The following is a 10,780-nucleotide window of genomic DNA, read 5'->3' on the forward strand; positions in this document are numbered from 1 at the left end:
AATCTGCTGAGAATGAGGTATCAGCAACTCCCAGCACAAGTCGTTGGTTACTCAAGAGGACCACAACACGACTTGAGGCTGTGCCCGAGCATGGCCCATTGGCACCTTTGCTGGGTGCTGACCACGACGTGGCTCCTGGGCCGACTCTGATCGATGGAACCCCAGTGAGGGAGAAGTCAACTGTTATGATAAGACTACAGGTGGGTTGGCGGTAAGGAGAGCTGGAGGGTTACTCAATTGCGGAGCGAGCGAAGCATATACCGCATCAACAGGCAGTTTCGCGTTGTGCGCGCGTGCAGAATTGTCCTGGTTTAACTACGGAGCGTAGGAGGCTACTACATAGATCAAATGACTCCTTTATATTCCGCGAAAATAGAAGAACTCGATTTTGAACGATGACTCCGAGAAGAGCTCGAAGAGATATGCACGAAAACTATTTCGACGGGAAAGTGTCCTACCCGGGGATCGAACCGGGGACATGCGCACCGACCGACCTCCGCCCCTTCGTTACGAAGACCTAGTATTATCAATATCAATATTTAAGTACATTGTGTATCATTTTTCACCAGTTATACGTGATGTGTAAAACGCGATATTGGCGCTATGCAGTAGTCGTGAAATATATTTTTCACTAGTGGTTTTCATATCACTAGGGTGAAACTATATTATATAACCCTCTATTAGACTGAAATATAATGACCTTATAAAGTATTTCGATATATAATGGATCGGCATTTTCATGTTATTGGTAGTTGGTCATATTGGATACCCTATCGGCCCTACTAGAAGGAGGGCACGGTAGTGATACTGTGCGGTTGAATGCCGATACGATGGCTTTGTCATTGGACACTAATATGTTGACGAAACTGTTGGAGAGAGCTAATAATAAAGGGCAGGACTCCTTAGCGGCAAGGTGGCGACATAAGGAAGACCTGTTAGTGGTGGAGCTCTTGTTTAGGTATATGATTCTGATGGATTCAATTACGAGGCGAGTGACGATGGACAGCTCAGCCGCGAGTAAATGGACAGTGTATAACGATACCACTCCGATGTTGAAAAGGGTGAGAGAGCGACTACAGGTGAGAATTTTGGTATCCTCTTATTTGCACTATGCTGAGATGTTCAGGACCGAATCGGCTCAGTAGAGATAGTTAATTCTAGGGACGAGTTGGAGCATATATATTTTATAGTTCCGGAGTCTGTGATAAGAAGGTGAGCATTTGGTCAGTTGTTGCCAATAACACTCTTTGAGTACATCTGACTTTTCAGAGCACAGAGTGATGAGTTTGAAGCCCTGAAGGAGCGTGTGATGCACGACGTCCCGCGGGATAATCCTGTCCAGAAGTGCCAGGTGATTCTGTCTGTTAGTATTGAATTAAAACTGGTTCTTGTTTTCCTTAGTCGTTTCTGGATATGATAACAGATTCTCTCGTATGGGAGTTGACGGCTTGTGACTTTATGAAAAGGCGCAAGATAGTGTTGTTACAGCCGCAGTTATTGGACGCTACGTTTATGCTATCCATAGTACTTAATGCACTGTCTATTATAGTGAATACCACTGACAGGTGAGGGGGGACAGGGTGGAGGAGGTCTGTGAGCAGTGAACTCGTTCAGTATGTTACTAGGAGTCGTAACTGTTCGCCTTCTTCTATACGCGTGATGGAGTACCCTCTCACTGCAAAAATATAGTTATAGGGGCTTTGATTATTGTAATCTCTCTAACACATACGCTTAAGGCGTAAAATTTTACGTCTAGCAAGATTCCTGGTATGGTCGGTACAGTGCGTGTCAATTTGATATGTAAATGTGAGGGATGTGTGGTATTTGTCAAGAATAATGATTATGGATTTGTTATGCAATGGAGTTTTGTTTCGTTTTATGTGAAGTGGCGTGAAACTCGATGAAAAACGTGATATTCGCGGTGATATGCAGTAGTCGTGAAATGTGTTTCTCACTAGTATTTTTCATATCACTAGGGTCAAGAAACTCCAATTTAAACATCGCGATGAACATGTGTTGTGATCGAAGTTATCGTTTGGAAGTGTGAGAGTGAAAACTTGTTCATTATGTTCTCCCCCGCTGGATTGCCTCTAGTAGTGGTACATTTTATCATCGCAATTCCTGTAGTCATTGGAGTTTCACGTGTGATGTGAAAAACATATTTCACGACTATTGCAAGGCGCAGATATCGCGTTTCTCACGGAGTTTTACGCCACTTCACGTAAAACGGACGAAACTCCATTGTAGTAATCGTCTCGAAATAAACTAATAATAATATGTTTCTCCTTTGTTTGTGGTGGTGATGGTCTTGGTCAGGTTCCATGCAGTGCTGTTGTCCTTGCTGTGGCTTCTGGGCCTTATGCATGCCGTGCTATCCCTGGCCCGCTTTGTGTCATTCGCTGTCTCCAAACTCCCTATGAATCTACTAAGATTGGACCCAGAGTTGGCTTATAAACTGGATGAGGATCAGGTGGGAGATGTGTTAGCGGAGCGAAGCGATTCATGTTTGTGGCATTTTCAGGATCTGTCTCTGTTAATGAAAGCGGGAGTTCCGCTGCTATCGTTCATACCCTGGTATCATTTAGCGTATTTTTTTATGTCACTTAGTGCTCTACTATATGCTGGGGAGCACGTGTACTTTTTCCATTTGTTTGATATTATTCCATTGTCATCGCTATTGAAGGTAACCCTGCGTTCGATTCAGGGCCAGGGCCTTTCTCTGGCATCTACTGGAATGCTCTGGTTGTTGATTATGTATTCATTTGCTATGATTGCGCACCAACATTTCCGTGGTGACTTCCCAGAGGGGGAGTGCTCTGATGTGACCTCGTGCATAGCATTTGTGATGAACTTTGGTCTGAGAGCAGGAGGCGGGCTGGGCGACTACCTCAGGGGAGGCTCAGAGGGCCACAGTGAGGGGTGGGGGCGTATGGTATTCGATACTATATATTTCATCCTAAGCACAGTAGTGATGGCTAACATCGTCAGTGGTATTATCATTGATGCCTTTGGGGAGTCCAGAGACAAACGAAATGAAGTTCTATTAGATCAGAAGAACTATTGCTTCGTGTGTTCGTTGGCCGCAGCTAAGTTCGACAGGGCCGATCGCCAAACCGGGTTTAGTTATCATTATAAGAGGATGCACAATATGTGGGCGTATGTTTACTTCGTGGCTTATCTAAAGTTGAAGGACCCTACTGAGCTGACTGGCACGGAGGACTATGTGAAGGCGGCTGTTGTACGGCATTCCATCGACTGGTTGCCAGTGTTGAGAGCGTCTATGGGCACTGGGGAGAGGAAGGAGCTGAGGGGAGACACTGCGGAAGGGGCGGCTTTCGAGAGCTCTCAGGCTCATAAGGGCCGGTGATAGTTTCACATTGGTGAGTTATTCAATGTAGCGAATGAGATCAGCTAGTGGGAATTTTGGTATTCAGAATGCCTGTTGATTTTTCTATACTTGGAGTTTATGGTGTTGATGTTTTACGTGGTGGTGTTGTGGGTTGTTGGTCAGCATTTTCCGAAAATGTCATCAAAAACGACTTCCTCAGCGTACGGCAATCGGATAGTAAAAGGCGTGCTGAAATTAAAGGGAGCTGATGGTGTTGCTAAACCGGTCAGGAAAAAGTTCCTAGGGGGGGTTTATGATGAAGTTTCCGGCCAGGTGATATCTAAGAAGAAGCGAAAGCATCACAGACATAAGGAGAAGGAGGAGGAGGAACGTATATTACGACACTCGGATGAGGAGGGCTCGACTTCACAGTAAGAATAATGGCGATGAGCTTGGGTGTTCGCTGTCGTTTGCGTTTGACGATATACGTGAAGTGGCGTAAACCTCTGTGGAAAAGGCGATACTGTTGTGAAATAGATTTTTCACTAGTGTTTTTCATATCGCGGGTGAAACTCCGGTACATATATGCAGTAGTATTATATTCACTGGGTAAGGATATGTAACAATAGCTGTTGGAGCTTGCAAGGACGTGGTGCAGTATAGGGGTAGCCTTCACTAGGGAAATATGCACATGGTCAACTACATGTGTTGGTGATAAGAATTTGATGAAATTTTGGAAATCCTTGATGGCTTGTGTACACTTCTACTCGAATTCGTGTGTCAATTTGTATAATTAGTGAGCAAGCTCCTGAGCTCGGCTGAGGAAAGCGAACATATATTCCTATTCTAACAGTGGAATTTGCAGTAGTAGTGTCGGAAATCCTTATATGGTCTGTACGTGGATGTAACAAAATCCAACGTCAATGAAATTAGCAACCGAGATTATGAGTGATGGAGAACTCAGTAGAGTACTAGCTGTCGTTGTAGGCGAGAGGAGCCCCGGAGCACTAAGACACCGGCTGAGCTGGCATTTCAACGGCTACAGGAGGAACGGAAGGGTAGGGCTGGCGCTCGGCACATTCGATGGGTTCATGGTATGATTATTATTATTGTTGTGATTAGCTGAGAGGATAGCTAAGCAGATCGAGAAGACTCATCGAGAGAAGATGGACGAGCTTCACGACAAGTTGGATAATATGAGTGAGCACTTCGAGGTACCCAAGATTGCTGGTACGCATTGATCTACGCCACCACAAGGTCCTGGTATTGAGTTTATGTATTCAGTCAATTAGTAGTCGCATATTTTCCATTGCTGTTTAAATGGTCGTTGGAGGGGGTAAAGGCGCTGGCTCGTTTAGACAGAAACTGCCGACTGCTGGGGGTAAAGGGCAGGGGATGAGGCAAACGGGTTGGAGTAAGGGAGTTGATGGTGCTCCTAATAAGAAGTGGGTTATGGACCTGCTTTGTATCTTGCTCGCTGGAACCTTGGATATTTTGATAGGAGAAGGCTTGGAGATCAAGATGTGACGTTGGAGGAAAAGTTTGGTATTGAAATATTACAAGAAAATGAAGAACGAATTGGTTATTTGTTTAATATGAAGGAAAGCGTCGCTCCGCCCAAGGTTGTGAATGTTGATAATGATGCTGATCAAACGGAGCTGGTTGACGTCAGCGCCTTGTTACTCTATTTCGTGAGTCAAGATGCACTCGTTGAATTGTGGTGAATGAGTTGTTCAGATCCAGAAGGACGGCACTACCTTTAGGGCTACGTACCGCTACAGGCCATATTTTCTGGTGGATATCAACCCGCAGATTTCCAATTATGAGTATATGATGGAGGTGAGAAGGGAGGCTTGTTTTGGGCATGAGTCGTATCTTACGCGGTCAACGTTGGGATTCATGTTTGCTTTCGTCAGCTGAGTCACGAGTTTATATACGAGTAGAAGTGTTGAGAAATGAACACAAAAAATTTCCGGAAATTTTCGTAGAATTTTAGTAGTGTCACCGACACATGTTGTTGACCATGTGCATATTCCCCTCCTACTGTGTGCTGGTGAACCTGAGAATCTCGTCATCAGGTGTTGGGAAGAAGGTTCGAGCACCAAAAAGTTAACGTTGGTACGGTAATCCGTCACAACCTGGGGGCAGTGGACCATCTGGCGCCCAATAAGATGTACAAATTAATCAAATGTGAATTCCCCAATACTGAGCTTATGAATGATGCGAGGAGAACGTTGGAGCGCATACTGAAAGCTAACAGGCTGAGGGTCAGCCATCTTGACCATCTGGATGATAATGACCCTTTCAAGGAAGGGGTGGGGTGGTCTAGCGGAGCGAAGCGATTTTTGTATGTCATTTTTGATCAGGATGGCATAGGGAGTGGCGCTGATCCGATGGATAGTATCATTGGGTTGTTCGAATATGATCTGATCCATGTGGGCCGACCTCAGTCTACTGCCTCTGGAATCGTTCTGTTGGTCAGACTGTGCGTACGAGCATTGATAGCAACATTCGGTGTGGGAAGTGGTATAAGGTGGTGAATAGCATGCAGGGTATGGTAGCCCTTACGGTGCAAGAGGACCTCCTTATGAAGCCACCACTGAGAATATTGGCATGGGATATTGAGACCTCAAAGGCACCGTTGAAGTTCCCTGATGCACAGCAAGTAATGTAAGCAGGCGTCGGGGTAGGGTAGGACTTGTTGGAGTTCAGGATGAGATCATGATGATCTCTGTGATGGTGGACGGGGATGGATACCTTATAGTGAATCGTGAGGAGGTCCATGGCTATATCGAGGACTTTGAATACTCGCCAAGACCAGGTGAGGTTGCTATCATCAGAGTAGGTGGTCAATTTTGAATTGTGTATATGGTCAGAGTTCGAAGGCTTCTTTGAGTGTATCAACTGTGATAATGAGAAAGAGCTCTTGGTGGCCTTCTTCGACCTTCTACTGCGGACCAGACCTCATATCACGGTCACGTTCAATGGAGACTTTTTCGATCTACCCTATGTTCACGATCGAGCTCAGATTCACTCTCTGAATCTCCATCATCAGGTGGGGCTTAGTTGGTTTTTATGGTGTTTCATTTATATCTCCGTAGTGTGGGATTTCGAGGCCACGTAATGCTATCAAGGGCAGCGATAGTGACTTTTGGAGCGGCAAGTGAGTTACGATTGTGGTGGTATAACACTGAGTGTGGGAAATGTGAAAATTGTGGAAAATTTTTGGAAAATTTCGTTGGCTCCTGTATGATCCTATCTGGATTCGTATGTATATAAGTGTATAATTAGTGAGGAAACTCAGCTGAGGAAAGCGAGTATATATTCCTACTCCAACACAGATTGAGATTGCCTGTAGGTTTATGGTGCACATGGACTGTTACTGTTGGGTGAAGAGGGACTCGTATCTGCCCCAAGGCTCTCAAGGTCTGAAGGCAGTTACTAGAGCCAAGCTGAAGTACGATCCTGTGGAGTTGGATCCGGTAAGGGTTGGTTGGATGATTTGAGAAAGGAGTGGTATGGTCAGGAGCTCATGGTCCCGTATGCGAGAGAGCAACCACAGGAGTTGGCTAGCTACTCGGTGTCGGATGCCTTGGCTACCTACCATCTGTATTGCAAGTAAGACTGAGAAGTGGAGGGCCTGGGAATCGAACCGGGGACCTCTTTGAACAGGTACATCCACGACTTCGTCTTTGCCCTGGCCTCGATCATCCCGATGAATCCCGACGATGTACTCCGGCGTGGATCTGGGACACTGTGTGAGGCGTTGCTCATGGCACAAGCCACAGAAGCTGGCGTGCTCTATCCCAACAAGCATCAGCAACCAGGCCTGGCGTAGGGGGGAATGGGGGGCCTCAGCTGAGCTCAGGAGTTCACACATGGATTTTGGTAGAAACGTAGAGGAATTTCCTCGGAATTTTCACATTGTAGTTGGTCATGTGCATATTGTCGTGATTGTCCTGTAACCGTTATTATCGTCATGCAGGTATCACGACGGTAGACTCATCGAGAACTCAACGTACGAGGGTGGGAGAGTGGAGTGCCTTAGGACTGGCATATTCCGCAGTGACATTGAGGAGAAGTATGCAGCAGGCTCCTCCTTGATGCAGTGAGGATGTTCATGTTAGGTTCCGTCTGGACACCAATGCTATTGACGAGCTGATAGAGTCGGCCGATAAGACTTGTCGCTTCTTTGTGGAAACTGAAGAGAAAACAACGGTTGATGAGATAGATAATTTCGAGGAGGTGGTGGCTAGGCGTGGAGTCAGGCCTTATGTTAGGACTTTGCTCAGGTTGTCACAGAGCTCACTGAGGCACTCAAGGAACTACGCCGTAATCCTAATAGATCTGAAGAGCCTCTTATCTATCACTTGGATGTGGCGGCAATGTGAATAGGAATGTTCGTCGTGTTGGTTGGAGTGATTTTTTGGTCAGGTACCCTAATATTATCCTGAGTAACCGCTTGCAGCCCTCGGCCATAGTCACCCCTGATTACTGTAATCAGTGTAGTTATTCGGACCCGCAGTTGAAGAGTGACTGTAAGAGGCATTTGGAGTGGAAGTGGCGAGGTAAGGGTCGGTGGTCGGTGCTGGGGTGTGACGGTGGATCAGGCGATCTGTATATGGCAACGAGAGCAGACGTGCAGCATCAACAGAGTGAGCTCTCGGGTCCGAGGCATAAGTAGGGCAGATTTGGAGGAAGTGTGGTATGGATGATGGCAGTGGTACTCTGTAGGTATACCACTACCGTTACGGAGGCGGACGGTACGAGCACGGTCAGGAAGGTCGGGTGGGATGAGCTCACGGAGCGGGAGCGAATGGAGATCCTTATTAAGAACGTTCGCAACTTTTCGTTGAAGGCATATAAGCGTGTGAAGAGCTCGGTGTTCGAAGTCAAGACCGATACTGTGTGCCAAAGAGAGAATCCTTTTTACATCGATACGGTCAGAGCCTTCCGAGACCGCAGGTGCGCAGGGCTCGAGCTTGGTGGGGTGAGGTTGTTGTTATTGTTGGTCATCAGGTATACATACAAGGGGTTGGTGAAGACCTGGGGGAAGAAGCTCGGGGAGGCTGAGGCGAGCAAAGACGCGTTAAAGATGTCCGAGGCGAAGGACATGATTTTGTTATTCGACTCGCTGCAATTGGCACATAAGTGTATCCTCAATAGCTTCTACGGTTACGTGATGAGGAAGGGCGCAAGATGGCACTCCATGACTATGGCGGGTATAGTCACTTACACGGGCTCGGGGTTGATAAGGGAGGTGGGTGTGCTTTGATGGGGAGGATGAACAATGGAAGGGTTGTCAGGCTAGGGCCTTCGTGGACCGCCTTGGGCTGCCGCTGGAATTGGATACTGATGGTATATGGTGCATGCTGCCTAAGAGCTTCCCTGAGAACTTCCAATTCAAGCTGAAGTCGGGGAGGGTGTTGACGATGCCGTACCCGTGCTCAGTCCTCAACGTCAGAGTGCACGAGAAGTAGGTCTATTGGTATGACTGTCATTGCTATGGATGTGTGAAGGTACACAAATCATCAGTATCAGGATCTGCAGCCTGATGGCACATATGCTAAATCGTCGCAGAATTCCATTTTCTTCGAGATTGATGGACCCTACAAGTGCATGGTGGGTGGGGGAGATCTTCGGGCGAGCGCTATTGTCGTATAGTTGCTGCCTGCCTCGACTGAAGAGGATCGCCTGTTGAAGAAGCGATACGCTGTGTTTAATGAGGATGGAAGTTTGGCAGAGTTGAAGGGTTTTGAGATCAAACGTCGGGGAGAGTTGAAGTTGATACAGGTAAGTGTGGAAGAAGAGTGAATTTGGCGAAGTCATTCGAGCACAGGTGTTCCAAGAAGAGTTATTCCCGAAGTGTTTGGAGGGTGGAAGCATCGAAGAGGCATACGCTGCGGTGGGGCAGGTGGCAAACAGGTGGTTGGAGGTAACGAGATGTGTAGTTCGATGGTCCAGTAGTGGAGTACTGAAGATAGCGTAGAAGTTTTCATTAGACAGTTTGGCCGAGTGGTCTAAGGCGGTGGCTTTAGGCGCCATTCCGAAAGGGCGCGGGTTCGAACCCCGCAGCTGTCATATATGTTGTGCTCGTTCTTGTCAGGTTTTGGACACCAAAGGATCGTCATTAACGGATGAAGAAGTAATACATCTCATCTCGGAGAAGAAGACGATGTCAAAAAGCGTCGAGGATTCGGGAGCTCTGAAGAGCACTAGCATAACTACTGCTACTCGCATGGCCGAGTTCCTTGGTAGAATCATGCAGGCATGATGAACCATTAGCCATCACTAGGGGTTGTAGGTCCGTCGATCCTCCGCGAGAAGGGAATATCCTGCCATCTGATCATCGCTCGGAAGCCCTTAGGTGCTACACCAACTGAGAGGGCTATACCGGTAAATATCTTTAGTGCTGAGGAGCATGTCAAGACCAAGTGGGTCGAGTGGAGACCCGCCCTCCCCTCACCGTGGTGACAGGTACCTCCGGAAGTGGATGGGTGATCCATCGATACGCAACTTCGACATACGGGATATTATAGACTGGCAATATTATCGGACGAGGCTTGGAGCGGCTATACAGAAAATCATTGGCATACCAGGTGAGCTCAGGGGTGAGGTGTGTTACTGGCAAGCTCCTCGGGGTATCGGTTGCAGCTATGAACCAACACGTGAAGAACCCTTGTCCTTCTGTGGAACTACCGCAGTGGGCGAAGAAGCGGGTGAGGGAGAGGGAGGATACTTTTAAGTGAGCTACTAGTACTGCTGTATAGAGTGCGACGACACATGATGCTGCTGCTGTACTCAGACAGAAGAAGTTGACTGACATGTTTGCGAGAATGTCATCTAAGCCCTCGACTACCAACAAGAAGAAAGTTACAGTGGGTGTGCCCAAGGGGGGGCCCTCTGCATCGTCATCTTCCTCGTCGAGCTCGGCCGTCCCCTCTCCACCTCGTGAGCAGGAACCGGTCTCTACAGTGGATATTGAGGAGGTACAGGGCTCGACTCGCACTGGAAGGAATGAAGCGCCCATCTCGTCAGGTTGTTCCAGCCTCGTCCGATGGAGCCCCAGCAGAATCATCGTCGTCATCTATGGTAGTTGATGTTGAAGATGTGTCAGTGGAGGGCATTGCTATCCTCAAGCCAGCCCAAAAGCAGCCGGTGAACTGGAAGAAGGTGCGCTCTTTATAGTCGCCTCAATGATCTCCTGTGATCCTCAGAAGCAAGCCCAGAATCTTAGAGAACATCATCAGGGCACGAAGCAGCACAAAGAGGCTCTTCGGGAGAGAATAGAGAGGGCACAGCAGAGGTACATGGGAGGGGTTCGCCTCGCCGAACTACCGACGCCTCAGGTTGGGTGCTATGGCTGGCCAAACTACGTTGCCACATAATGCAGTTGATACGGCTGGAGGTTCAAGTAGGGCTTAGGGTCAGTAGGGTAGAGTTAGCCCTTAT

At 47.6% G+C, this 10,780-nt stretch overlaps 2 protein-coding genes across 2 annotated transcripts in view; both read left to right on the forward strand.

Moving 5' to 3' along the window:
* Positions 1-830: 830 nt before the first annotated feature.
* Pmar_PMAR025129 (inositol 1,4,5-trisphosphate receptor, putative) lies at positions 831-4,569 on the forward strand (the record flags this gene model as incomplete). The annotated part of the gene is made up of 12 exons (XM_002768267.1): positions 831-913; positions 959-1,061; positions 1,127-1,212; positions 1,270-1,351; positions 1,402-1,565; positions 2,317-2,470; positions 2,705-3,363; positions 3,435-3,502; positions 3,549-3,613; positions 3,662-3,759; positions 4,316-4,386; positions 4,451-4,569. 12 exons carry the CDS (start codon positions 831-833, stop codon positions 4,567-4,569), a joined length of 1,752 nt encoding a protein of 583 aa, XP_002768313.1.
* Positions 4,570-4,648: 79 nt separating this feature from the next.
* Positions 4,649-10,780, forward strand: part of Pmar_PMAR025130 (DNA polymerase epsilon, catalytic subunit A, putative) — a gene marked incomplete at both ends in the record, with an annotated part of 6,267 nt that continues 135 nt past the window's right edge. Inside the window, 30 exons of the mRNA XM_002768268.1 lie at positions 4,649-4,773; positions 4,830-5,019; positions 5,066-5,167; positions 5,407-5,643; positions 5,695-5,763; positions 5,811-5,993; positions 6,041-6,149; positions 6,205-6,393; positions 6,647-6,810; positions 6,855-6,946; positions 7,001-7,162; positions 7,314-7,409; positions 7,456-7,573; positions 7,621-7,715; positions 7,763-7,896; positions 7,939-8,008; positions 8,108-8,293; positions 8,348-8,588; positions 8,635-8,804; positions 8,848-8,950; positions 8,993-9,121; positions 9,168-9,263; positions 9,435-9,582; positions 9,633-9,762; positions 9,806-9,927; positions 9,983-10,073; positions 10,134-10,206; positions 10,367-10,501; positions 10,546-10,677; positions 10,763-10,780. The exon at positions 10,763-10,780 is cut by the window's right edge and continues 4 nt beyond it. Coding sequence (XP_002768314.1) covers positions 4,649-4,773; positions 4,830-5,019; positions 5,066-5,167; positions 5,407-5,643; positions 5,695-5,763; positions 5,811-5,993; positions 6,041-6,149; positions 6,205-6,393; positions 6,647-6,810; positions 6,855-6,946; positions 7,001-7,162; positions 7,314-7,409; positions 7,456-7,573; positions 7,621-7,715; positions 7,763-7,896; positions 7,939-8,008; positions 8,108-8,293; positions 8,348-8,588; positions 8,635-8,804; positions 8,848-8,950; positions 8,993-9,121; positions 9,168-9,263; positions 9,435-9,582; positions 9,633-9,762; positions 9,806-9,927; positions 9,983-10,073; positions 10,134-10,206; positions 10,367-10,501; positions 10,546-10,677; positions 10,763-10,780 — 3,909 coding nt within the window. The remainder of the gene's footprint in view (positions 4,774-4,829; positions 5,020-5,065; positions 5,168-5,406; positions 5,644-5,694; positions 5,764-5,810; positions 5,994-6,040; positions 6,150-6,204; positions 6,394-6,646; positions 6,811-6,854; positions 6,947-7,000; positions 7,163-7,313; positions 7,410-7,455; positions 7,574-7,620; positions 7,716-7,762; positions 7,897-7,938; positions 8,009-8,107; positions 8,294-8,347; positions 8,589-8,634; positions 8,805-8,847; positions 8,951-8,992; positions 9,122-9,167; positions 9,264-9,434; positions 9,583-9,632; positions 9,763-9,805; positions 9,928-9,982; positions 10,074-10,133; positions 10,207-10,366; positions 10,502-10,545; positions 10,678-10,762) is intronic.

The sequence above is a fragment of the Perkinsus marinus genome (assembly GCF_000006405.1).
Source record: "Perkinsus marinus ATCC 50983 genomic scaffold scf_1104296968888, whole genome shotgun sequence".
Taxonomy (NCBI): Eukaryota; Perkinsozoa; order Perkinsida; family Perkinsidae; genus Perkinsus; species Perkinsus marinus.